The 23,646-nt window shown below is 41.0% G+C and overlaps 1 protein-coding gene across 6 annotated transcripts in view; it reads left to right on the forward strand.

Moving 5' to 3' along the window:
* Window positions 1-23,646, forward strand: part of GALNT13 (polypeptide N-acetylgalactosaminyltransferase 13) — a 360,457-nt gene that overhangs the window by 16,632 nt on the left and 320,179 nt on the right. For 4 of the 6 annotated variants that reach the window (XM_048869442.2, XM_048869440.2, XM_048869443.2 and 1 more), the window contains exon 2: window positions 9,190-9,436. The exons of 1 other annotated variant lie outside the window; for it this stretch is intronic. In XM_048869442.2, the coding sequence (XP_048725399.1) occupies window positions 9,295-9,436 (142 nt within the window). In that variant the 5' untranslated portion in view covers window positions 9,190-9,294. Of the gene's footprint in view, window positions 1-9,189; window positions 9,437-14,279; window positions 14,354-23,646 lie in introns of those variants that run through there. One more of the 6 variants, XM_048869444.2, reaches the window with a different exon arrangement.

Here is a 23,646-nt window from a genome sequence, read left to right on the forward strand (position 1 = left end):
TACCTGAAAGGTTCTACCTTTTTGGTTTCTAAGATGAATCTGAAGCTGTTGAAAAGAACCTTGCAACAGTTCTGAAACCAAAACTAAAAAGACATGCTGTGGAAGTACAAATAAAAAAGATTTTAGTGAGTAATACTCACTAAAATGAAACAATACAATGGTTTGGAAACTTAGCTGAATTCCATAAAAAATCACCTCCTTGAGAAATGCAGCTACCATGAATTGGGTGCTAGGGACAAGGCGGCTGATTTTTGTTGCCAAGCAACAGCAAAGTGAGGCTCACAATCATGCTTGAAATAGATTCACCTAAGAAAGTATCTCACAAACAGAAGGAAGTATGAATTCAATGTTGGGGATAGGGGAGAAAAATCTAACTAAAATAAGAACGCTTTCCATAAGATATGGTTAATCAGATTGTGTTTCCAGTAGGCATTAACTCTTGTCAACATTCCAATAGGCTTCTAATATTAAGATCAAAATAGCTAGAGATAGAAAACTACCTAGTAGATTAATTCAACAATAAATTGGCTGATTTAAATTTACTGCACTGCTTTATTATAAGAGTACATATAGCATTTTCACCTGAGGTTCTAACAGCACTTTTAATAAACTAATGACTAGAGATCCAGCACCCCAGAAAGGCTGTTTAGTATTAGGCCCATTTTATGGATGGATAAAGCAAGTTACAGACGGATCAAGTGATTTATCTGGAGTCATAGGCCCAGATTCTTAAAGGTACTTAGTCTTCTAACTTCCACTGAAATCAGTAGGCGTTAGATGCTTGAATACCTTTTGAGGATCTGGGACAGAATTGCCAAGCTGGAACTTAAACCCAAGAGGCCTAACTTCAGGTTCCCTGCTCTAGCACTCAAACTACACTTCCTCTAGTAAACCATTAACATTACTCAATGCTTCCAATACTCTCGGAAGGTGTTGCTGTGAGTAGTGATTATTTATTTGTGTCATGCGCTCTTGCCCTTGGTTCAGGACACTTCATTCACACAGTTGTCAATTCTCTTATTTGTGTCCACAGTAGTAGGAACTATTTCTCAAAGGCCAGCTGATCAATGTCTCACAGAAATCTACACTCTAAAAATGTATTTAGACACATTTGTGTGTGGCTGTTTCTGAACACAACTTTTCCACGAGGTGCTTGCTGCCCCTGAAGTGATGCCACTGCGATACATCCTCCTATCTCCTTAGCAATTAAAAGCCAAGTCAGAATATAAAATCACAAGAGATTCTGAAGTTGTTGGAAAGCAGGCTAATGAAATATGAAAACAAAAAAACTGGAATATAGGATTAGTTGTGTTATGGACATGGTTGGAGTGAACAATCAGGTTGTGAAATGGATGCTCCCTAGAGGAACCTAGAGTAAGATAATCAACAGGGACGTTCAAAGAAAACTCTCCCCAATATTTTAAAGGATTTGTCACTTTGACTGTTTCTCTCTGAGCTTACAGATAACACTTTAGCAAAATATCATATTGCATCTTGTATATTTAGTATTTTTATTCACGTGGTCAAACAGATAAACTAGATAAAATACTGAATGTATAGGCCCTGTTGAGAGGTTAGCGTGCAACACGTTGCCTGAATAGAGGAAAGACTACGTCTGTATGCTCCACATTCCGATGATGATGATCAAGGAATTTGTCCAAGAGAGAAGTGTGGCTGGACCTGGCTTTGGGATAATGCCACTGGAACACTCTGCAAAATTTGAGCTAATGAGTTCTAGGAACTTGACACTTTAAGTGACAGAAGAAAATGCTGGCAAAAAATATTTTGTATTGACACTTTTTAACTTTGGCTGCGTAAAATACTCTGAAAAATAGGCTCTATTCTCACCCAGTCACAAAGGCACACAAAGTTATGAACTTTTAGAAATTTTGGTTTTAATTTCTTTGCCTCAGTTCCTCCTCTGTGAATGAAAATGGATTAATAATGTTTCTTGTGTACTCATATACTAGGATAAGAAATGTCCTAGACTATCCTGTGAAGAAATTAATCCTCTATTCAGTGCAGAGTGTTGAGGATAAAAAGAAACCTTGAACAACCACCTCATTTACTGAACATTATTCATCCTGTGCATGGAATGCTGCAAGAGACTGATGAAAAAAATTATATGTCATCATGATGCATACACACAAGGGAGCAAATGTAAGGGTTCATGGACAACTTTAATAATGGCATTCCTTAATGTTTTCAGTGCTTGACTTTGCAATCTTCAATTCTTTTACTACAGCTGTTTCTTAGTGGTTATTATAGACCAGGCTGGTAGCACTGCCTATGATGAAGTTTGTCTGACAATTCCCTTATAAGATGTTGTTTTCAGTTGCTTATAATTTTGCTGATCTTTAATCATTTGAACTGAAATTTTCCATGCGAGGTGTCTATTTCAGGCTGGATTTCTTTTTGAAACCTGGAAAGTTTTTCAGCCAAAAGGATTTGGCTATTTCTGAGAACGAGGCTAGGGAAAAATAAGTTATTTTCCCATTAAAAAATTCTGGTTTCTTAACTTCTGAGTGCTGGACTTTCAACCTTGATATTCTTTTAATGTACTTTTTTGTCTGGAATATATATATTATGGCACAGTGGTGTGCAAGGCAGTGAGAGCTAAGCCAAGGTCCCTGTCCTGAAGAGGTTATATTCTAAGCAGACAGTGAGTGGTGTGGAATGGGATAAAAAGAGATGCTAAGTGATAGATGCATGCTAAACTGCATTGCTAATGTTAGTTCCGTGTGTGTGTGTGTGTTTTTAATACTAACTCCTGACACGATTGTTAACCAGAATACATTGATTCTTTGGGCTAGCAGCACTGTATCCAACTTTTTGCTTTAAGCCTTTTCTTTCTGATAATTTTAAATACTTTTTAATTAATTTTTCATTTAAAGAAATGTATGTTTTCTAATATAAAGCATTTATGGGGACAAGTAGACACTTGAAAATCCATTAGCTCGTTGCCAGAAACAAGGAAAACTGGAATGGACTCTTACAGTTTTATCTTCAACATATATAAGAAGCGTGTCTTTCTGGTACATAACTGGCTAGGTCTATTACCGGATGTTAAATGAAAATATCCACTGGTGGCTCTTCCTCTAGTTCTGAGATATGTTAATTATCATCTTAAAATGGAGATTTAAAGGATATGAAGAATGGGAGGCATGATTCTTATCTGTTTGTAAATTACAAATTCTATCTAAGGTACTTAGTCTAGTCTTAAGTGTAAGAATCTGATGTCAATGCACAACATGCACTGCTACACAGATTGAAATTACAGTCTCCATTTGCATAATGAACAAAAATATCCTGAATTATCTTTGACTTTTTTAAACTGCAGAATCCAGGTAGTAATTTTTAGTCCAGATGTTAATAACATAAGAGCAATTTACTGCCAAAATTAATTTTTCATTATTACCATTCACCATTAACCTCAGTATAGTTTATTGCACAAGCTTTATTGGACCACAGGTACATTTCACAGTTAAGGAAAAAAGTTCAGCAACATGTTGGAGTAGCCCTTGCATCAACAGAGACAGTGTTAAAACTTGTACAGCCTGGGGCATGGAAGATTTCATGCAGCCCAATCTATAACAGCTATGGTTTTATTATTATTTTTAATATAAAGAGGTAAACTTAATTGAAGAGAGAGGTTCTTCTGGATTATAAGGTCCTTGGGGAGGGTCTGCCTTTTTGTCTTATATAGCATCAATCACATCTTTGGTATTGAACACATAATGATTCTGCTAAGCATCCCAAAAGCTAATTCTAACCTCCGTACTGGTAGGGAATGGGGGAGACCTGGCATATCAGTCATCATTTCTCCTGTTTTTAATAAAGATCTCTGTCTGTTGGGGCCCTACAATTAGAACTGGGACATGTGGAAAGGTTCATCAGATATCAAGTACAGGCATGGTACTTCAGGAACTATTTCAAGGGTTATATTTAAATATATACCATCTTTATCTTTCTCATCAGTTTAGTATGCAATTAAACTTAGTCACCTTATACTTTATATTTTTTATTGTGATTAATTCTGTTAATGAAATTCAGCACTCTTGCGAAGTGTTTTTACTGGGCTTTGGTTAAACATAGTGGTGGGTGAGGGAGGAGTAGTCATACCGTGTGCAGTGTTGTAGATTGTATATTTAAAGGAGAAAAAGAAATGTAACATTTAAACGGGTGCTCAGTTAAAACAAACCACCATCAACAAAAATGAAATACTATAAGCAAGTTATGCCCAAATCTCAACTGTCTGAAATACCAACATCCTTGTGTGGGAACTCTGTCAATTCTAAATGTTTTTAATTTACTACACTATTGCTTAAATATTTTTTTAAAAGGAAGTAAATCTGAGCAGTTGTTCATGAAACTTAAGGTAGAGTGTCATATGTAAGACACAAAAGACAATTGTCCCGCTGTACTTGGCACTGATGAGACCTCAGCTGGAGTGCAATTCTGGACACCACACTTTAGGAGAGAGTCCATAGGAGAGCAACAAAAATGATAAAATGGTTTAGAAAATCTGAGCTCTAAGGAAAGGTTAAAAAAACTGGGCATGTTTAGTCTTGAGAAAAGAAGACTGAGCAGTAACCTGATGAGTCTTCAAATATGTTAAGGGCTGTTGGAGAGGATGGTGATCAATTGTTTTCCATGTCCACTGAAGTTATGACAAGAAGTAATTTACTTAATCTGCAGTAAGGGAGATTTTAGGTTACATATTAGGAAAAACTTTCAAACTATAAGGATAGTGAAACACTGGAATAGATTACCGAGAGAGGTTGTGGAGTTCCCCTCACTGGAGGTTTTTAGGAACACGTTAGACAAACATCTGTTATGGTTGGTCTATGTTTACTTGGTTGCCCCTCAGTGCAGGGGGCTGGACTTAATAGTTTCTCTACCTCCCTTCCAGCCCTACATTTCTATGGGTGTGTTTACATTGCAATGTGGCTGGCTCGTGTTAGTTGACTTGGGCTTGTGCTATGGGGCTGTTCAATTGTGGTGTAGAAGTCTAGGCTCAGTCTGGAGCCCGAGTTCTGCCTCAGGGGAAGGTCCCAGAGCTCGGGCTCCTGCCTGAGCCTGAATGTGAATGCCACAAGCCTGAGTCAGCTGACATGGGCCAGCTGCAGGTGTTTAACTGCAATGTAGGCATACCTTGTGCTTCTAAGGAACATGAATTAACCAGCTAATCTTATTCCCAGAGCTATGCTGAAAATTAAGAGGATGCTTTTATCCCTTATTGGAAGTGGTTTGGGGGGCTCTTTAAATCTTCTTTCCCTTCATTGTGATTCTTCTCGTGGCTATTTAAGTACTCTTAATGTGCTCCAGACAGGAGTAATGGAGCCTGAGCAGCAGATTCTCCTGCTTTTTTCCAACCCTTCCTCCTCTTCCTGTTCCCACCCCACCCCACAAAATGAAACCATTCAATGGTGATCCACCAACAAAGGCACATAAAAATATTTTGAGTCATAACTGAATTGTAAGATCCTTGGGACAAGGAGTGTGTCAGCTTCTATGTTCTGTAGAGTTCTGAGCACACTGCTGACACTATAAAAGAATACAGAACAGGGACTAGATAAGGGCAAAGCTAGAGCGGAAAACGTTTCTAAGGCTCATTGCTCACTAGCCTAAAATCAGGCTTACCAGCTATGGTTTTGTTTGAAGGAGAGTATGTTTGAATTGCATCCTTTCTCAGCTTTTGTTTTTGGTTTTTAATCAGCAGGGAGAATATTGAAATATACAAGAATCCTCCTGTTTCAGTGCTCTAGTGAGAAGGATTCTTACAAGAAGGGGGCAGACCAGTGTAGTAGAGGGATAGTGTGGCATATATACACATACTTGTAAAGTAATCCATGCGCTGAGTTAGTTGGGTCCCCCAGAGAAGATGAAATTTTATTAGCCTTGTTACTCTCTTTTTGAGAAGCCAATAGATTTTTTTTTTCCAATATCAAGAAGGTAGTTTACCATTTTCTTTAATACGATCTTTTAAGTAGATTCAAATTTGGATCCTCACAGTGGAGCACGCTCTTCCAAATGAGGGCTCTCTCTAAACTGTCATTTATTTTTGGAAAAGACATGTATGTAAGTGCTAATAGATGGCATATTTTGTTTTGTTAGGCCCTGTAAGGTATCTAGCTGCTGAATGTTAGGACACTGCTTTTGAAACCTGGCATCAATATAGGAAGTGTCCTATACGATTTCCCATCTCTGCGTGGAATGCTCTTTGTAGTCATAGATGTGGAAGTTTAAATTTACAATCTAAGTTAATATATTACAGTAGAACGACGAATATGTAAGGGGACTGTTGCCCCCTTACTAACATTCAGTGGGGGTGTTTTGGTTGGCTAGCTCCTTGTCCTAAAAGGGGAAGGGTCTATGGGAAATCAGGACCCTGAGACTGATAGTCCCCAGGAACAATGGGGAGAGGCCAGTGCTCCAGGTCAGCCTGAATGACATGGCAGGCAGGCTAATCAGGGAGTCAGGAGGCCAGGGAGGTCCCATCCTCCGTGTGAGCTGGATTTGCCTGGGTCAGACAGAGTGGGGCTGAGCTAAGGAGAAAGCAGGGGTCCAAGCTAAGCTGGGGAGCAGAGCCGTGCCAGATCCAGAGAGAGCAGACCCTGTTCTGGGAGCAGAGCTGCAGCCCCAAAGCCAGAGGCACAGCCCAGAGAGAGCAGACTTGCCCTGGGAAGAAAGCTGCAGCAACCAGAGCCAGAGGGGCCAGAAAAGCAGCCCAGGAAGCAGGTCAGTGCTGGGAGCAGAGTCACAGAAGCAGCCTGCAGAGAAGACCTGTCCTGGGAGCAGAGCTGTAGCAACCAGAGGCAGAGGGGTTAAAGGAGCAGCCCAGGGAGCTGGAGGCAGAGCAGCAGCAGTGCTGAGATAGAGTGGTGCAGCTGGGGCTGGAGCAGTCCAGAGCTGGGTGCGGTGAGCAGCCGCGGAAAGCGAGGGGGACCCTGGGCAGCGGGACCAGCAAAAGGAGACGCCTCAGCCAAGAGGCTCTGCAGGCCAAGCTTGGATTGTAACCCCGACAGAGCGGGGGCGACACTGGGAAGAAGGGTCCTACCACTTAGAGCTTGAGAGCGTGTGGCCACCACCAGAGCCAAGTGTCCAACGCACAGCATCCCTGCAGCACAGCCAGGGCCTGAGAAGAAGGCCTGGGACTTACAAGGAACAGACTGTGAACTGCCCTGACGTTCCAGAGACACTGTTTATGATGTTCCCTGCCACAGAGCGGGTTGTTGTGTTTCCTTTAACCTTTCCCATTTTTCCTTATTCTTTTTAAAATTAATTGTTGATTAAATAACTTGCATTTGCTTTAACTTGTATGTAATGGTCAGTGGGTCAGAGAAGTGCCCAGTGCAGAGAGTGTACCCCAGAGCGGGGACACCCTAGCCTGAGTCCTAGGTGACCACAGCAGGGTTGGGGGTTGAGCGCCCCAGGAATCCTGGGCCGAGCCTTGTTGGGGTTACGAGCCTTGTTGGGGTTACGGTCTCCCACAGTATTTTTGTCAGCAAGTTAAAGAAGTATGGGCTGGATGGATGCACTACAAGGTGGGTAGAAAGTTGGCTAGACTGTCGGGCTCAACGGTAGTGATCAATGGCTCCATGTCTAGTTGGCGGCCGGTATCTAGCGGAGTGCCCCAAGGGTCGGTCCTGGGGCTGGTTTTGTTCAATATCTTCATTAATGATCTGGAGGATGGTGTGGAATGCACCCTCAGCAACTTTGCGGATGACACTAAACTGGGAGGAGTGGTAGATACGCTGGAGGGTAGGGATAGGATACAGAGGGACCTAGACAAATTGGAGGATTGGGCCAAAAGAAATCTGATGAGGTTCAACAAGGACAAGTGCAGAGTCCTGCACTTAGGATGGAAGAATTCAATGCACTGCTACAGACTAGGGACCGAATGGCTCGGCAGCAGTTCTGCAGAGAAGGACCTAGAGGTGACAGTGGACGAGAAGCTGGATATGCGTCAACAGTGTGCCCTTGTTGCCAAGAAGGCCAATGGCATTTTGGGGTGTATAAGAAGGGGCATTGCCAGCAGATGAGGGACGTGATCGTTCCCCTCTATTCGACACTGGTGAGGCCTCATCTGGAGTACTGTGTCCAGTTTTGGGCCCCACACTACAAGAAGGATGTGGAAAAATTGGAGAGAGTCCAGCGAAGGGCAACAAAAATGATTAGGGGTCTGGAACACATGAGTTATGAGGAGAGGCTGAGGGAGCTGGGATTGTTTAGCCTGCAGAAGAGAAGAATGAGGGGGGATTTGATAGCTGCTTTTAACTACCTGAAAGGTGGATCCAAAGAGGATGGATCTAGGCTATTCTCAGTGATAGCAGACGACAGGACAAGGAGTAATGGTCTCAAGTTGCAGTGGGGGAGGTTTAGGTTGGATATTAGGAAAAACTTTTTCACTAGGAGGGTGGTGAAAAGCTGGAATGGGTTACCTAGGGAGGTGGTGGAATCCCCTTCCTTAGAAGTTTTTAAAGTCAGGCTTGACAAAGCCCTGGCTGGGATGATTTAATTGGGGATTGGTCCTGCTTTTGAGCAGGGGGTTGGACTAGATGACCTCCAGAGGTCCCTTCCAACTCTGTTATTCTATGATTCTATGACTCTGCCAGACAGGAGGGTGGAAGGGGAGTCCTCAAGGGCCGGGAGGCCACTGGGTAAAGGAAGAGGGAGCGAGGACTCAGATCCTTTCGCTAGCCCACTTCACCAGCGTAGTGCAGAAGCCAGGAAAGTTCCCCAAAATAGTGGGACTATTCACCCGCTTACAAATAGTTAAGTTTAATCCTCCTTCCCAAACATACTCTTTTCAAGGCAGTATTCCACATAAGTAGATAGAGTATCTAGTGGCAGTCTTCCTTCAGTGACATCTGGTGCTCAAGTGGTGGTCTAAATTTCAGTGGCAGGGTCACTCAGTTTTTTGGATTTACAGACATCTAGGTAAAATATAATCCAGCACAGGAAAAAATCAGAAGAACTGGACTCTGTACAAAAGCAAAGGAAACAAATCTTTGTAAGATGGGTTAACATTATCAAAGATGATATTTAGATACAGGAGAAAAGAAAATAGATTAATTTTTAAAATTGAGTAAAAACATCTCAGCATTATATGTTTTTGTATCATTTTTGGATCTTAAACCATGTATACTTGTTAGGTAATTCAAATATTTTTTTCTTTAATTACAGTGGATGCTCTCGACTTCACTTTCATACTGGAATTTAACTGTGTGGCTTGGACACATCCCAGCAATAGCCATCTTTACTAGTGTGTGAACTAAAAACCAAGACGAGATGAGGAGATTTGTCTACTGCAAGGTGGTTCTCGCCACCTCTCTGATGTGGGTGCTTGTGGATGTCTTTTTACTCTTGTACTTCAGTGAATGTAACAAATGTGATGACAAGAAAGAGAGGTCACTGCTGCCTGCTCTAAGGGGTAAGCCCAAGTTCTAAATTATGTACAAAGGTCACAGATTTGTTTGGAAGAATTTGTCCTGACCTGGAACTTGGACTGTGTTATGTTATGTATTGTTCAAAATTAGAAAGGCAAAATATCAGAATCTTAAGCATTCTGGTTCATATTACTATATTGGTTCAGTTTGTTGGTTATGTTAATTTATTTTAGTATTAGACGCTTCGCATATTAGCAGCTCAGACAATTTGATATAAACAAAATTAAATATACAAGTCCCATTTATATGTAAGTATTTGTGTAGGAGAAACCACAGTTCTGTGAAGAGTTTTTCATAAAGGAAAAACTGTTGACTGACATGCAAATCAGTTGATATGCAGAGTCTATATAACTGCATTTATTATGGTACATGTTGAATTAAAAGTTTTGGTTTAACTCTAGTCACAAAACTTAAAAAAGAAAAAACATTTTTTTTTACCTTTTCTTCCATACAGAGCCATCAGGATTATGTTTGATTTAACTGTAGCTGCACAGGGGGTAGAGACTGGCAAATATTTAGCCACCCTTTCTCCTCCATCCTACTCCCCTTCCCCTCCCCCCCCCAGCATCCACCCAGAAACCTCCCTTCCTCTAATGTTCATTCAGATGATTAAATGAACTAGAGTTGTCCGTTTTGCTTTCTTCAGTATTTTAATAATTTGCTTTACTGGCAGTTATCTAAATGGAAACTGAATCTTAAGAGATTATAACAGAAATAGTCATGGAAAGCAAATTTGAATGTGTAATTGTGAATATTTGTACTGCAAACTTGGTTCTAAAGTTTCTCATTGGCTAAGAGAATAGCATTGCACCATCTGTCTTATGTGTTCAAATAACACAATTCAAATGCAGACTGATACTTGTTCGAAAACAACCTCCCAGACCAAGAATAAGTCATTGCTATTTGAGAGAGAATTTTGATTAATGAATACATTGGAGACTCTTAATCAGTGGAAAATTAACAAACAGAAGAGGAAGTAAAATTTGTCAAATAAATTATTCATTATGAATTAGTTGCTCACCCCTCTTAGGGAGTCTAGGTACAGCCTATGCAGGAGGCAAAGTAGTTTGAGTCTTAAGTCCCATTTAACTACTATATTTATAATGTATCTTTTGCTGAGAGTATGCAAAAGAGAGTGTACAAGGCCATCATTTTTATAATAAATGCATATGTGGATTAATGCACTGATCTGTGGACAAAAGTTGAGAATAAATCAATCCTGCCATTTGTTTTTGTTTTGTGTGTGTGTGTGTAAGGCTCAGTTCAATTGCTGTTTCTGTTAAAAGTTGAAATACCTCATGATGGATCACTTCAGTTTGGAATGATCAGTTTGTCATTTGTTGAACTGATTCAGTCAGATCAGTTGCCAAAAGCAGTTGGCCTGAGTCAGCAAAAATCTGTCTAGCTTCTCAGCCAGGCTAAGGCAGTAGACATAGGTTTGCCTGTCTTTATACTGAGTTTAGAGCTTCATTTATTTATAGTGAAATAAATAAATAGAATTCTATTGCAAAGGCTAAAACTAGTGATTGAGTTGGTTTTGTATGTCTGAAATATTCAGTTGTAAAATAAATGAAAGTATAATGTCTCTTTCTTGGAACATGAATTGGATTTGTTACAAAAATTTGAATAAAGACTTCGGTCAATAATACCTCTGTCTGAGAAAGGATGTAGAGGATTTCATCCATTTAAAAAAAAACCAAACAAAACTAAATAAAAATAAACCAAAAGCCCTAACTAAATAATAAAGGTGCTTAAAGGCCTCCTATGGATATGTTGGTATGTCTATCTATTTTGATATTTTCTTATTTGTTTTAATTTCTTGCATTTAGGTTTTAGATCTGGGTAATCTAGTGTGTTTGATTTTAGTGGGAATACTTGATCAAGATCTGGCCTATTGTAACTAAAAATTGATTTGCCTTTATCGTGAGCTGCAGAAAGAGGAGCAGAGGGGTTCTCAACCTTTTTCTTTCTGAGCCCCCCCCTCCCCCCCCAGCATGCTATAAAAACTCCACGGCCCATAACTACTGTTTTTCTGCATACAAGACCCAGGGCCAGTGTTAGGGGGTAGCAAGCAGGGAAGTTGCCAAAGGCCCCATGCCTCAGGGGACCCTACGAAGCTAAGTTGCTCAGGCTTCAGCTTCAGCCCCAGGTGGTGGGGCTTGAGTCACCGGGCTTCAGCCCCATGTGGTGGGGCGTCAGCTTTCTGCCTTTGGCCCCAACAAGTCTAATGCCAGCCCTGCTTGGCGCCCCCCTGAAACCTGCTCGTGGCCCCACAGCGGGCTCTGGACCCCTGGTTGAGAACCACTGCTCTAAAGTACAAGGTAGAGATTTCTCAAAAGATACTGTACTGTTGTCAGAACATGCCTTTCACAGATAATTATACTAATCTTAACTATTTGCTTGCTGATTTCTTTGTAAAATAAAAAATGAGGCAATTCTACAATGGTTTTTGTTTTGGTGTTAAGTCTGTGCTTGTTTTTTTTTATGTCGGTTTATTTAGGGTTTTTTTTTTTCTTTCTTCACAATTTATATTGAAATGTATGCATTTGATCACCACAGGGCTAAACATTTTGCTAATCTGTATGGATTAGCTAAAGAAATTATTTAAAAAAAACCCTTACATAATCTACCAGATTTTACTTCATAAGTAATTTGGGTGACTAAACTGCAGTCGGTATCTTCTTGTAAACCGTGGTGTCTACTTTTCATGATTTTTAATATTCAGTTTATTGGATTTAATGTGTTATAGGTGTGACAAGATTTCTCTGCAGAATTCTCCTTTTCTTTCCATTGCAACTGAAGCTATTAAACTTGTATTGTAGTATTACTGCAACTGGGTGTCTGGGTTTTGTGGAGGAAGAGTCTTACAGAATATGTAGTAATAACCTTCCTGTTCAGAATTTTGGCAAATACAATATGGAGAGTGTGTGTGTGTGTGTGTGTTACTCTGCTCCTAGAAAAATACTTGAAGTTATAACAGTGTTCATTGCAGAACTTTAATAATTATATTCATGTTGTATGAGGGACCCAGGGACTCTACAGTTTCATTGGAAGATTTCTTGTGCATTGCATGTTTTTTTTAAAAAGTCTGTTAAAATTACATTAAACTTCTGACTTAAAGTAACAAAATGATGACAGTCTAATTTCATCTTTAGCTGCTTGCTTCTGCCTAGTAATTTCAGTTTCTATGAATTTTGAACCATGCCCTTTGAGACCCTCTACTTTACTTGGTAACCACATGCTGAGTGAAGTCGAAGCAACTCTCTAAATTGGAATTGCCTGGTTTAGTTGTTTTTAAATGTCAAGTCTAATATGCTCTGTTAACATAGCATTTGTATAAAAAGCTTTTGGTTTTAAAGACAATATTGTACTGTGCAAACTACAGCAGTTATTTTGCTTAATGAATAGTTGCATAAATAATTGCTGCATACTTTTTTTTGTTTCTCTTCTCCTGACTGGCAGCTGTAACTTAGGGAATCCAAATGTCTGACACTCATATGGAGTTTTTGATGCCAGTAGTATTTCCAGAGTAGTCAAATCAATATATATATATTGAATCACATGAATACCTACCTTTCAGAATAAAGATCACATCCGTTTTGCCATCAGCTTCAGTGGGAGCGGGTCTGTTGAATGCTGCAAATATTTTATTTAGAATATCCAGTAAGATGTGTTAACTCAGGTATTTCAAATTCAAAATGTGGATGTACTAAAATCTTTTCTCTTGAGCTGCTGCTGCACATCACATTTAATCCTCTTGAAAATTATATGTTGTCAATTTTTTGTTTGAAATACTCTATAATATAGGCTTTTTAGAAATATTTTTAAGACTGTAGTTCTACAAACTGCTACATATAGACAGAACCCTGAGGTCTGCTTGTGTCCATCAGTTTACAGGACCAGGACTGTTTTTTGTGCAAATGTTTTAATTCTATATAAATGTAATAAATTTACATACTCTTTTACTATCAGCTATGCAAAAATTTTAATTATATATGTCTAGAGTGCTTATTAAATGTCCACATTTTCTAACATTAAATTTAAAAAATGAGTTTTTAATAAGTACCACAAAAATGGAACAATGAAAACAAAAACAGTAAGTCTATAAAGACCCTTTTGCTCTACAGGTGTTGTCTAAATTTGTACTTGCATCTGCATATAACATCTTATTGTTTTTAAATATTTTATTGATTGTGATATTCTTGTAAAATAAGTTTATGAATACTTCCAAAAGAGAGTGTAGAATAGCTGTAAAACATAAAAGCCAACACAGGTAATTGATATACCTATACCCATTATTTAATAAAATAGATTTTCAAAGGTAGACCAAGAATCTATGTACTAATTATTGTAAGGTCATATAATCCATTACTCTTGTAGTTAATTAGTAGGAGGGAAGGACTGCTACTTCTGTACAACTATATTTTTAGCCATGAGTAAAATAACAAATAGTTATTCCATGCCTTCTAATCTGCGATAATTGTTAAATCTCCTAAATTAAGGTGTCAAGTATTCTTGTGCCGATTGAGGCATTAGATTAAATGATTCAAAAAAGTTAATACCAGCACAACTGTTGCTAAACTATGGGCAGTGGCAGTATGGAACAGCACATCCTTGTCTAGTATTATCCACTAGCATTTGTCTGTACATCTTTAGGTTTGCTAGCCAGTATAGTGGAGGCCAAGTGGTAAGAAATAGTGTCTGCTGTATTTGGTGGGATCAACTGAATGATCTCTTCATCTTGATGCAAATGTTATCCTAAACTGGAGTTGATATTTGAGTAATGCTTTCTTTATGCTATATGTTTGTTCTTGTTTTTTGAGCAAGCATCTCGTTGGAGAGAAGTTAAAGTAACCCCTGGATCACATCAAGAATTTATTTTTAAGAAATAGAAGAAAAAGGTAAATTGGGGTTCTCTCATTTTAAATGCTCATAATTTGTTCTATCTGATTGCCTTAAATATTAACCTCAACATCCATCCTAAAGAAGCTTGCTGTTGCCTGTTCACTGAGTAGAAACAGATTTTTGGTTCCCCATTCATTGGATAGACACTGATGACTGATGACTAGGTCTTTTGTAGTACTTCTCCTTCTCCATACTGCTTGGGTGCCAGAAGGTTCCAGCATTTAGAGCACTGGAGAAACAGAGCACCTCCTATAAACTGGGAGGAGTAATTGCAGGGTAAAAGTCTTGTTCGGCCCCCAGTACAGAAGGAGTCTTTGAAAAAATTTAGCTGCCACACTCTAACGTGTCTCTGCTGAGCATGTGTGAATTGAGACTTTTGGAGATTTATAACTTGGCCGGTTTGGATGGATTTTCATGGGGAAAGTAAAAGTCCCATCCCTGAAACCAGGGATACCTCTGCCTGATCCCACCCCTAAATTTCAAGTCCCTGCTCTAAGAATGCTTCCTTCTCAATGAACTAGCTGGGGGAAAAAGGGCAAAATAATATATTTTTCCTAAACTAATCTGTAGAAATGGCCATACCTTTTCTGAGGTGTATGTGTGGGGAAATTAGCTTGAGGTAGTCAGGAAAATTTCAGCTTCAAAGGTTAAAATTTCAGAAAGTTGTACATAACTGAAAAAGGATTCTTAAAGCAAAGTATTGGGCAACCTTAACTAGAGGTGTAGCTACCAGATCTGCCTGTAGTTAAATAAATGCACACAAGGGCTGTTAACTTTGAACAGAATGTTCAAAATAAAACACTCTCTCTCTCTCCCCGCCCTAGCCCCCTTGATCTCTGTATACTGCCTGTCCTCCTCTCCTGTCTGTGTCCTGTACTTGGGAAACCCCTTAATCTGAGGTCACTAGGTCTGGACCACATGCAACTCAGGGTATATCTACACAGCAGCTAGGAGCATGCCTTCCAGTCCAGGTAGATAGACTTGGGCAGCTGGCAAGCCAAAAATTTCTGTTTTGTTTCTCCTGAATCACATTTTTGCTTGAAATCCCTGTGAAAAATTTCATTTATTTTTTTATTTTTGACATTTCGTCCCAGTTCAGAATGAAAACCAAGAATTTTTTCACAGGAAGGGATTTCCAGTTTTTGGCCAGCTCTAGATAAAACCAGGTGTCTCCACCTCAAAATTCCCTTGCCTTTACTCAGTCAGTTTGTCAATCATTAAACAGTAACTGGTGTCTTATAGAAAACATTGGGAAAAAAATCTAATCTGCATTCCTCTTTCCCGTTTTAAATTAATGGGATGCTGACATCAAATAGGAACTTCATTGCCTGCAAGTTCATTTGCTTAATTTGCCTGAAGCCCTAAATATCTCATTTTGAAATAATTAGCTGAGATTTGTCACAAATAAGCATTACAGGCTTGTTCCTGGTGCTGTTCAATTCAATGGTGTTAGGAGTAAACCCAAACTGAAGAATAAGATGCAGGATTAGAAGAATTTATAAGCATCAGTGTTAGTAGCCTTAGTAATAAAAAAAAAAAAAGGGGTGGGGGAGAAGAAACAGAAAATATAACTAAGCAGAACTGTTGCTAAATACTTTTTATTATAGGCAGGGCTAAGTTGCCAACACTTCCTATTATAAGGCACTGTTTTCAGTTACCTAAAACTGCCAAACTTGTATGGGCTGAAATTTTCCAGGCCAGGTGTCTGACTCAGGCTGAACGTTTTTGGAAAAATTCAGCCAAAATGGATCAGCCATTTTTGAAAGCGAGGCTAAGGAAAATACATGATTTTGCCTATGTTAAAAAATGCTTGGGAGCAGGGACTTGACATTTGGCCTTTGTGACAGGGATTTATCTACTGTCACTTTTGTGAAAATCTGCCCAAATTTGGCCAAGTTAAATGCCTTTGAAAAATCAGTTTGCACGTGTTCAGTAGAGACTTCTTGGGTTTTTAATAGCAGATTGCTTAGGAACCTATTTCCTAACTTGTGAGTACTTGACTTTGCAACCTTAATAATGTTTTTTAATTAAGTTTTTTTGTTTGTAATATATATCCATATGATGCCAGAAGCTCTTTACTGTTGTAACTTTTTTGTATTTAGTGTGCATGCACATTTTCCATTTCCCTCTGCCCCCCCACCCCACCCCAGATGTAGGCTAAGCTGTAGTAAACACTATGCTAATGTTAATTATGTCCAATACTATAAATAGAGGGTAATGGTACTGAAGTTGCTAGACAAATTATTTAAAATATTATTTTGGAGGAAAATTTTCTCAATGTGACAGTAACTCTACTTTATTTAAACTGATAAAGTACTCCTATTTTTAAAGAGAAACAGGCTGTGTTGTGATCATGTGAATCAAGTTAATGAAACATTTGGATGCTGTAATAAAAGTTTGGGGTTATGGCCAAGTTTAGAAAATGAGGCATTCATTTCAGTAGTTTCCATAGAAACATGTTTATCTGACAAACTACTGTATGCATTGGACACTCTGCATTTACAATGGTAGCACACATTTTTAACAACATACCATATGTGTATAATAGATGGAAGAAATATTTGTTAAACAGAAATCTTGTCACAAATTTGTTGACAAGATTTAAAACATTGATTTGTCTATTGTGAAAATGCATTAAGTTTATAGATCTTTGCTATATACCTCATGAAATAGGGTTTCTAAAGGTTGAGAGAAAACTGTTACATAGACACCTTCTCTGATTGTGCATTTAAAAATAAATGGAAGCTCTGACTGAAATTTATAGAGTCCCTGTCAAGGAATATCATTGTGTTTCAAGTACTGGATGGAAATATATCATAGGACTTACTATTATTTGTAACTGTAGAAGCGACAATAATTTAGTTGTTACTAAGTTACTTATTTTTAAAGATATTGAAAGTATGACTGCCAAGCAGCTTCTTTTGTCAAAATGAAGGAATTTATTGTGGGATAGGTTTTAATAAGCAAATATTGTATTGGGAACCATGGTTCATGTTTATGTCTCTTGGAAACATGTTGCCATAAATACTGCTGCTTGAGCACTAAATAGTGTATCTGCAGTCTCATTTATTATCAGATGCATCTGGTGGCCAAAATAAGTTATGGTGTTGGCGATTAGATATTAAATACCCTTTCACACTTCTCTAATAAAATATTTCTGAGCTCTGAACCTCCCCACACTCCACCATTGTTTCTGATTTCCTAAATAAAATTAAGCAACCAACTAAACAATTTGGTGCGCTGTCTCCTCCCTTGATAAATATATTCTATCCCAATAGCTCTTCTGCTGCCACCTCTGCTCCCCTAATGCTATAAATGAACAGGTCACCCACTCTGCTCTGCACTAATGAAGAAGGCTCTTGCATGTCTGAGAGGTAACTGCTGGTTTTTGATCCTAATGCGCAATAAAAGCAAATCTGATGTGCTCAATTCCACTGCATGTCATGAAACACAACACATAGGTGTTTCTGTCCTCCCCCAACACACATTAAACTGGAAATTGAGAAGTACAATCGAAAAAGGTTCATGCTTATGTTAATGTGCATAATACTAACGCTATGCCAATTTATTAAGTTGTCATGGTACATGACTATTCTTTTAACGTTCCACTGTTTGGTATAGAAAAGAATGATAAATACTTTCTAATGGGTATGTCTTGTCATTTGATGAAGGTTTTTAAGTTCAGTTAGTATTAGTGTGACTTGCTGCGTTAATATAGGAACTTAGAGATTCAGAGATCGCTCCCTACAAAGGATCCCTTACAAAATGTTCCCTATAATACCTTACATTACCGGTCTTCAATTTTTATTGGGTTTTGTACTTCTGCCTGTCACTGCAGTGTCTGAGAAACTTCCACATAAAATTGATAGCAATAGCAAATTTCCTAATAGACTTCATGGAGTCTCTGGCACATTTCTCTTTTTGGGGGTATCATACCAATGAATTACCATGTTGTAGTAATAATCTGATACCTTTGGAGCCATTATGATCCCACATTCACTGTGGTGCTAAGATGGAAGTCAGCTTATCTTACTCTTAGAATTTTTCTCCAGAATATATTAGAATGATACAGCTATAATATAGTCCAGATGCTGGCCTGGCACCCATTCCCAAATCTGTAAACAAAGTACCATTATGTTACCAGTGGACAACTGTCTGTTAATACTATTCTGATAAGAACTTACTGCTATTATGTTTTATATAAAGGCTGTGAAACATATTTATAACAGCTGGCAGTCTGAGGATTTTATTCAGCAGCGAAGTCCCAATGCTGTGCTGGGTAATTTTCCTTTCATTTACATACTTTACCAGCCTGCATTTGCCAAACCTCAGCCATGTTCCTGAAATCTGAATATGGACTGTGGTAGTTTGCATAGCTGAGAAGCCAGGGGAACTAACTTCCTGACCCCAGTTTACCACCACCTCAGCAGCCATTCCCTCCTCCTTGAACAAACCTTCCTAAACACATCTAAAGTAAAGATGATGGTCCTGGGGGTAAGGAGAGAACAAGCTATAGGTTCAAGTTCGCAAACTCCAGTCTCCAAGAGTATCTGCAGGGAGCAGATTCACTTTCAGCCCCTACAAACAAAGCTATAGGGCTCAGTTTGAGATTCCTTTTGCAAACCCTGCCCTGCATTTGCACAACACTAATTAAGAACCGCAGCAGGTGAAATCTCAGCTCCATTTGAAGTCAATGGTAAAACTTCAACTGATTTCAATAGGGCCAGGATTTCACCCCGGATTTTTCTGTTCATTACTTTAGGTGGGGTAAAGTACAGGAAGGAAAAATGGGAAAGTAATATATTGAATACAAATTTCATATATCCTGAAGCGATGTCTGGAGTTTGGAAATTGTAGGGTATTCAGGGCCTTTAAATGGCAGAGGAAGTCCACTGTGTGTCTGCCTGCCCATCCCTTCCCCACAAACATTGTGGTGGTACCTTACTTCATACTGTATAATGGTGCAAACTACAGCTGGGAACAAAACCCTGGGTCTGAATATATCCAGATTTATGGCTGTTCAAAATACAAACCTGGACCTAGGTCATAATTTTAAAAATGACGTACCAACACAACAGATCAGACACCCCCAAGTCCAAATCTGTATCTGAACTTTTCAGCTTTGGTACTCTGTGCTAAAATGTAAGTCTGATCCAGTTCTCTCTAAAGACCATGGGAGTTTCATAATGGACTTCAGTAAAAGCAGGATCACATCCTTAGTCCGATCCCCTGGCTTTTGAACAATAAACCTAAATTATACAGCAGAAACATTGGAATTGTGGCACTGCCAGTTTCAGGATCTTTTGGTGCTACTGTTACTTAAATAAATTAAATATGACTCTTATTTTAAAGTGCCTCATGTTTTCAGTGTGGTGCAGGTTTTGCTTATTACTGTACTGTAGAAGTTGTTAGGGGGAACCAGTCTGTTTTGGCAGCTGACAGGGGGCTTCAAAGTTTCTGAAGGCATGGGAATCTTCATCCCAGAGAAGCTGATTGAAGCTTTATGTATGGGGGAGGAAGTATATCTTCTATTTTCTGTTCCCTTTTGGGAAAGGAAAGTGGTGAATTTGTATTTGGGGAACAGGAGGGTATTGTATGCCCCACTGCCCACACTAGTAAGCCTTTATTAAAAAAAAATGACCTGCTCCACTGCACGTCACCCCTACTGTGATGGGGCAAGGCCAGATGGCTACAGTAAAGTAGTGGGAGACAGATATATTAGTCACAGGCTAAACAAATCCCTGTTACCAGGATAAACAAGTGGCAGCTGCTCCAGGTCAGTTAAGACACCTAGGGCCAATTAAGATCTTTCCAGAAGGCAGGGAAGACAGGTAGGTTGATCGGAACACCTGAAGCCAATCAGGGCCTGGCTGAAACTAGTTAAAAGCTTCCCAGTTAGTCAGGTGGGCGTGCATGTCAGGAGCTGTAGGAGAAAGTTGCGCTGTTGGAGAGACTGAGCAGTACACACCATATCAGGCACAAGGAAGGAGGCCCTGAGGCAAGGGTGAAGTGAAGCTTGAGGAAGTGGGGGCTGCTATAGGGAAGTAGCCCAGGGAATTATATGCGTCCTGTTTCTAAAAAGTCAGCTACCATAACTGATGCTATTAGGGTCCCTGGGCTGGAGCCCAGAGTAGAGGGCGGGCCCAGGCTCCCCTCTTTGCCCCCACCGCTTAATCACTGAGACTGGGAGACAACAGAGACACTGCAAGGGAGGATAGCCTCTCCTCACCTCCCTCACTGGCTTTTGATGAAAATGGCTCATTAGGCTGTGACCCTTGCCTCCAGAGAGAGAAGGGCTATGTGAAGGGTCACAGTGAGCCTCTGAGGCTAGCGAAATCTGCCAGGAAACGTGGGACGCATGGAGACAAGGACAGAGATCTGTCACAATACCAATATATACAAGAAATTTGATGTTTCTTCATAAATAATTAGTGTTGACATAGTTATGTGTTCATATTTTAAACCTGTTGTTGTTAGGTTTCAGAGCTAACCCTTCATTTAGATGAGTGGGGAGAGTTCATGCTTTGCTCAGAACTGTTGTTTCCTCTATCTGCAGGCTCAGGCAAACATTGCTGTATTGGTTTACAGCTAGTTCACAAGTCTAAGAATACATTTGCAACCATAAGGGCTAGAGAGTGAGGACAAGATTTTAAAAAGACTAGTGGCTTTGGGTCCCTCCACGTTTGGGTGCTCATCTTAAGTAATTAGGCTGACCAGATAGCAAGTGTGAAATATTGGGAGAGGGACTGGGGGATGGGTAATAGGAGCCTATATAAGAAAAAGCCCCAGATATTAGGACTGTCCCTATAAAATCAGAACATCTGGTCACCCTATAAGTAATCTAAAAGAGGCCCAATTTTCAGAGGGTGGGTGCTCAGTGCATTCTGACAATTGGGTCTGTTTAAAGTTACTAGTCACTTTTGAAAATCTTGACCTGCACTTTATTTTTTAGATGAAAATTGAGATTCTGAAGTATATAGTTTTGTAGAAAACTTAAAAAGAATGTATTGCAATTTACATGGCTGCATAAACACATTGTACATGTAGCCTTTTCCTTCACATATTAATGGACAGAAAACTTTGTTAACTTTAATTATGCTACTCTGAACATATATCAAGGATGATTATACTATTAGGGGTTTTTAAAGCATTTAACAGTATAGAAATGAACAACTAAGAGAAAGTTAATGAGCATTCAGATATACTCTCAGCTCGTATAATAAATCCATTAACTTGGTTCTTTTCTTATGGATAGATTCTGGAGAGTTGCAATGAACAATTTTTCTTTTCCAAAGGCTCTCAGATGTGGAGTTTTTCAGGGATCATTCCTATCCTCTGTTATATTCATAATTCAAACAAGGCCATTAAAGGAGGTTGTGAGCTACCCAGAGCTCAGATGGACAATATCTACTTCTACAGATCTGCCCTAGATAGCAGTGCCTTTGTGACATGGCTGGTTGCTCAATAAAGCTCAATCCAGATAAGATCCAGGAGGGCAGGGGAAGCGTTTTGATGAGATAACTGAAAAGATGACTTTTTCCATTTCTGAAGGCATCTGTCTCTCTCGGGTAGTCCTAGTGGAACAGTCTTCCGGTAGTGCTCTCAGAAATGCAGGTAGATGCAATGACCAGAATTGTTTCTAAATGGAAAAATTTGAAAGACATTTGTTTTATTGGATTTCAGTGGCCCTTTAAGCCTGTAGGGAGCCAGGGTGGCTCCCCTCTGAACCAGAGGGTAAAGAGCCACTCTCTCAGCCTGCGTGGGTGGGGCCAGACCAAGCTTACGCCAATCCCCGGAAGGGGAGGGGTGGGACAGGAAGTACAAAGGGCGGGGCACTTTGCCCAGTGAGGAGAGCACCAGGGAGGGAGACAGACACAGGCTGCTGGCGGCTCCCTCGCGATCCTGCTGCTGACCCAGGGGAAGCCCTGGGCAAGGAGGAACCTGACCAGGAGGAAGGCCTGTGGCAACCAGGACTGCCAGCCGCTGAATACCCAGAGGACCTGGAGGGGCCCGGCAGTAGCCCAGGCCAGCGTGAGTCCGACACAGAGTGGGAGCTGGAGCTGCCAGCAGCAGAATACCTGGACAAGCTGGAGGGACCGGAGAGACCCGCTTGAGAGACCGGGTAGGAAGTAGCCCAGGGCGGAACTGCACCGTGGGGTGGGTGTGTTTGGTCAGCGGGCGCGGATGGCCCCCGCTGACCCAAGCGGCGGGACCTTCGCCTCCCACCACTGACCGGTCCCTGGGGTGGAACGCAGTGGAGTTGGGTGGGCCTGAGTTCCCCTACCCCGGCCAGCTTGCCTTGGGTAGCAGACTCGGGCCGGCGCCCCCCCTTCCCCCCCCGCCTGAGGGGCGCGCTGCAGACTCGGGCCGGCACACCTTCCCCGCTAATTCCCCAGCACCCGAAAGGTGTGACTAAGGCATGCCAGTGGGACCATAGCTCTCCATCGCCCCCTAGGGGCTCGGAGGACAGGCGATCCCTATCCCTGTAGAAAGGGGTTAGTGCGAGGGGGGCCTCTGAAGCTCCCCTACTGGAAAGATGGAGATGGAAAGGCTTATCAAGTTCCTGGCTGAGAGCCAGCAGCAGCACCAACTCGTACAGCAGCTGGGCGCCCACCAGCAGCAGTTGCTTCAAACCCTGGGGGCCCAGCACCATGAACAACAAACCCAATGCTTTCAGCAGCTTGCAACCCTGTGGCCGGGCCATGGTGGTGCTCAACCGGAGCGGGCAGCCACCCCGACCCCTCCCGCCCCACCGATCCGTCTGGCCAAGATGGGGCCTGAGGATGACTCGGAGGCCTATCTAGTGACCTTCGAGCGGGTTGCCTCAGTGGCTGGTTGGGCGCCTGACCAATGGGCAACCCTCCTAACCCCATATCTGATGGGGCTGGCCCAGAAGGCTTACCGTGGGCTCCCAGATGATGAGGCCCGAATTTATGCTCGAGTGAAAACAGCTATCTTGGATGCCTTCGACATTACCCCGGAGACTTTTCGGCGACGGTTTCGGGAGAAGGTCTACCCACCGGGCGCCAGACCCCAGGCCGTGGCCCAGGAACTGAAGGACGCAGGTAACCGATGGCTCCAACCTGAGCGTCGAACCGCAGCTGAGGTGACTGAACAGGTCATCCTCAAACAATTCGTGCACATCCTCCCACCCCAGGGGAGGGCTTGGGTGTTGCGGCACTGGCCACAAAGTCTGAGCACGGCCGTCGTGCTTATGGAGGACTTTCTCGAGGCAGAGGCCCCGATAGGACTGTCCGTCCGCCCCCCAGACCCTGGACCCAATGCACAG

This window comes from Caretta caretta, chromosome 11 (genome assembly GCF_965140235.1).
Source record: "Caretta caretta isolate rCarCar2 chromosome 11, rCarCar1.hap1, whole genome shotgun sequence".
In the NCBI taxonomy this organism is placed as follows: domain Eukaryota; kingdom Metazoa; phylum Chordata; order Testudines; family Cheloniidae; genus Caretta; species Caretta caretta.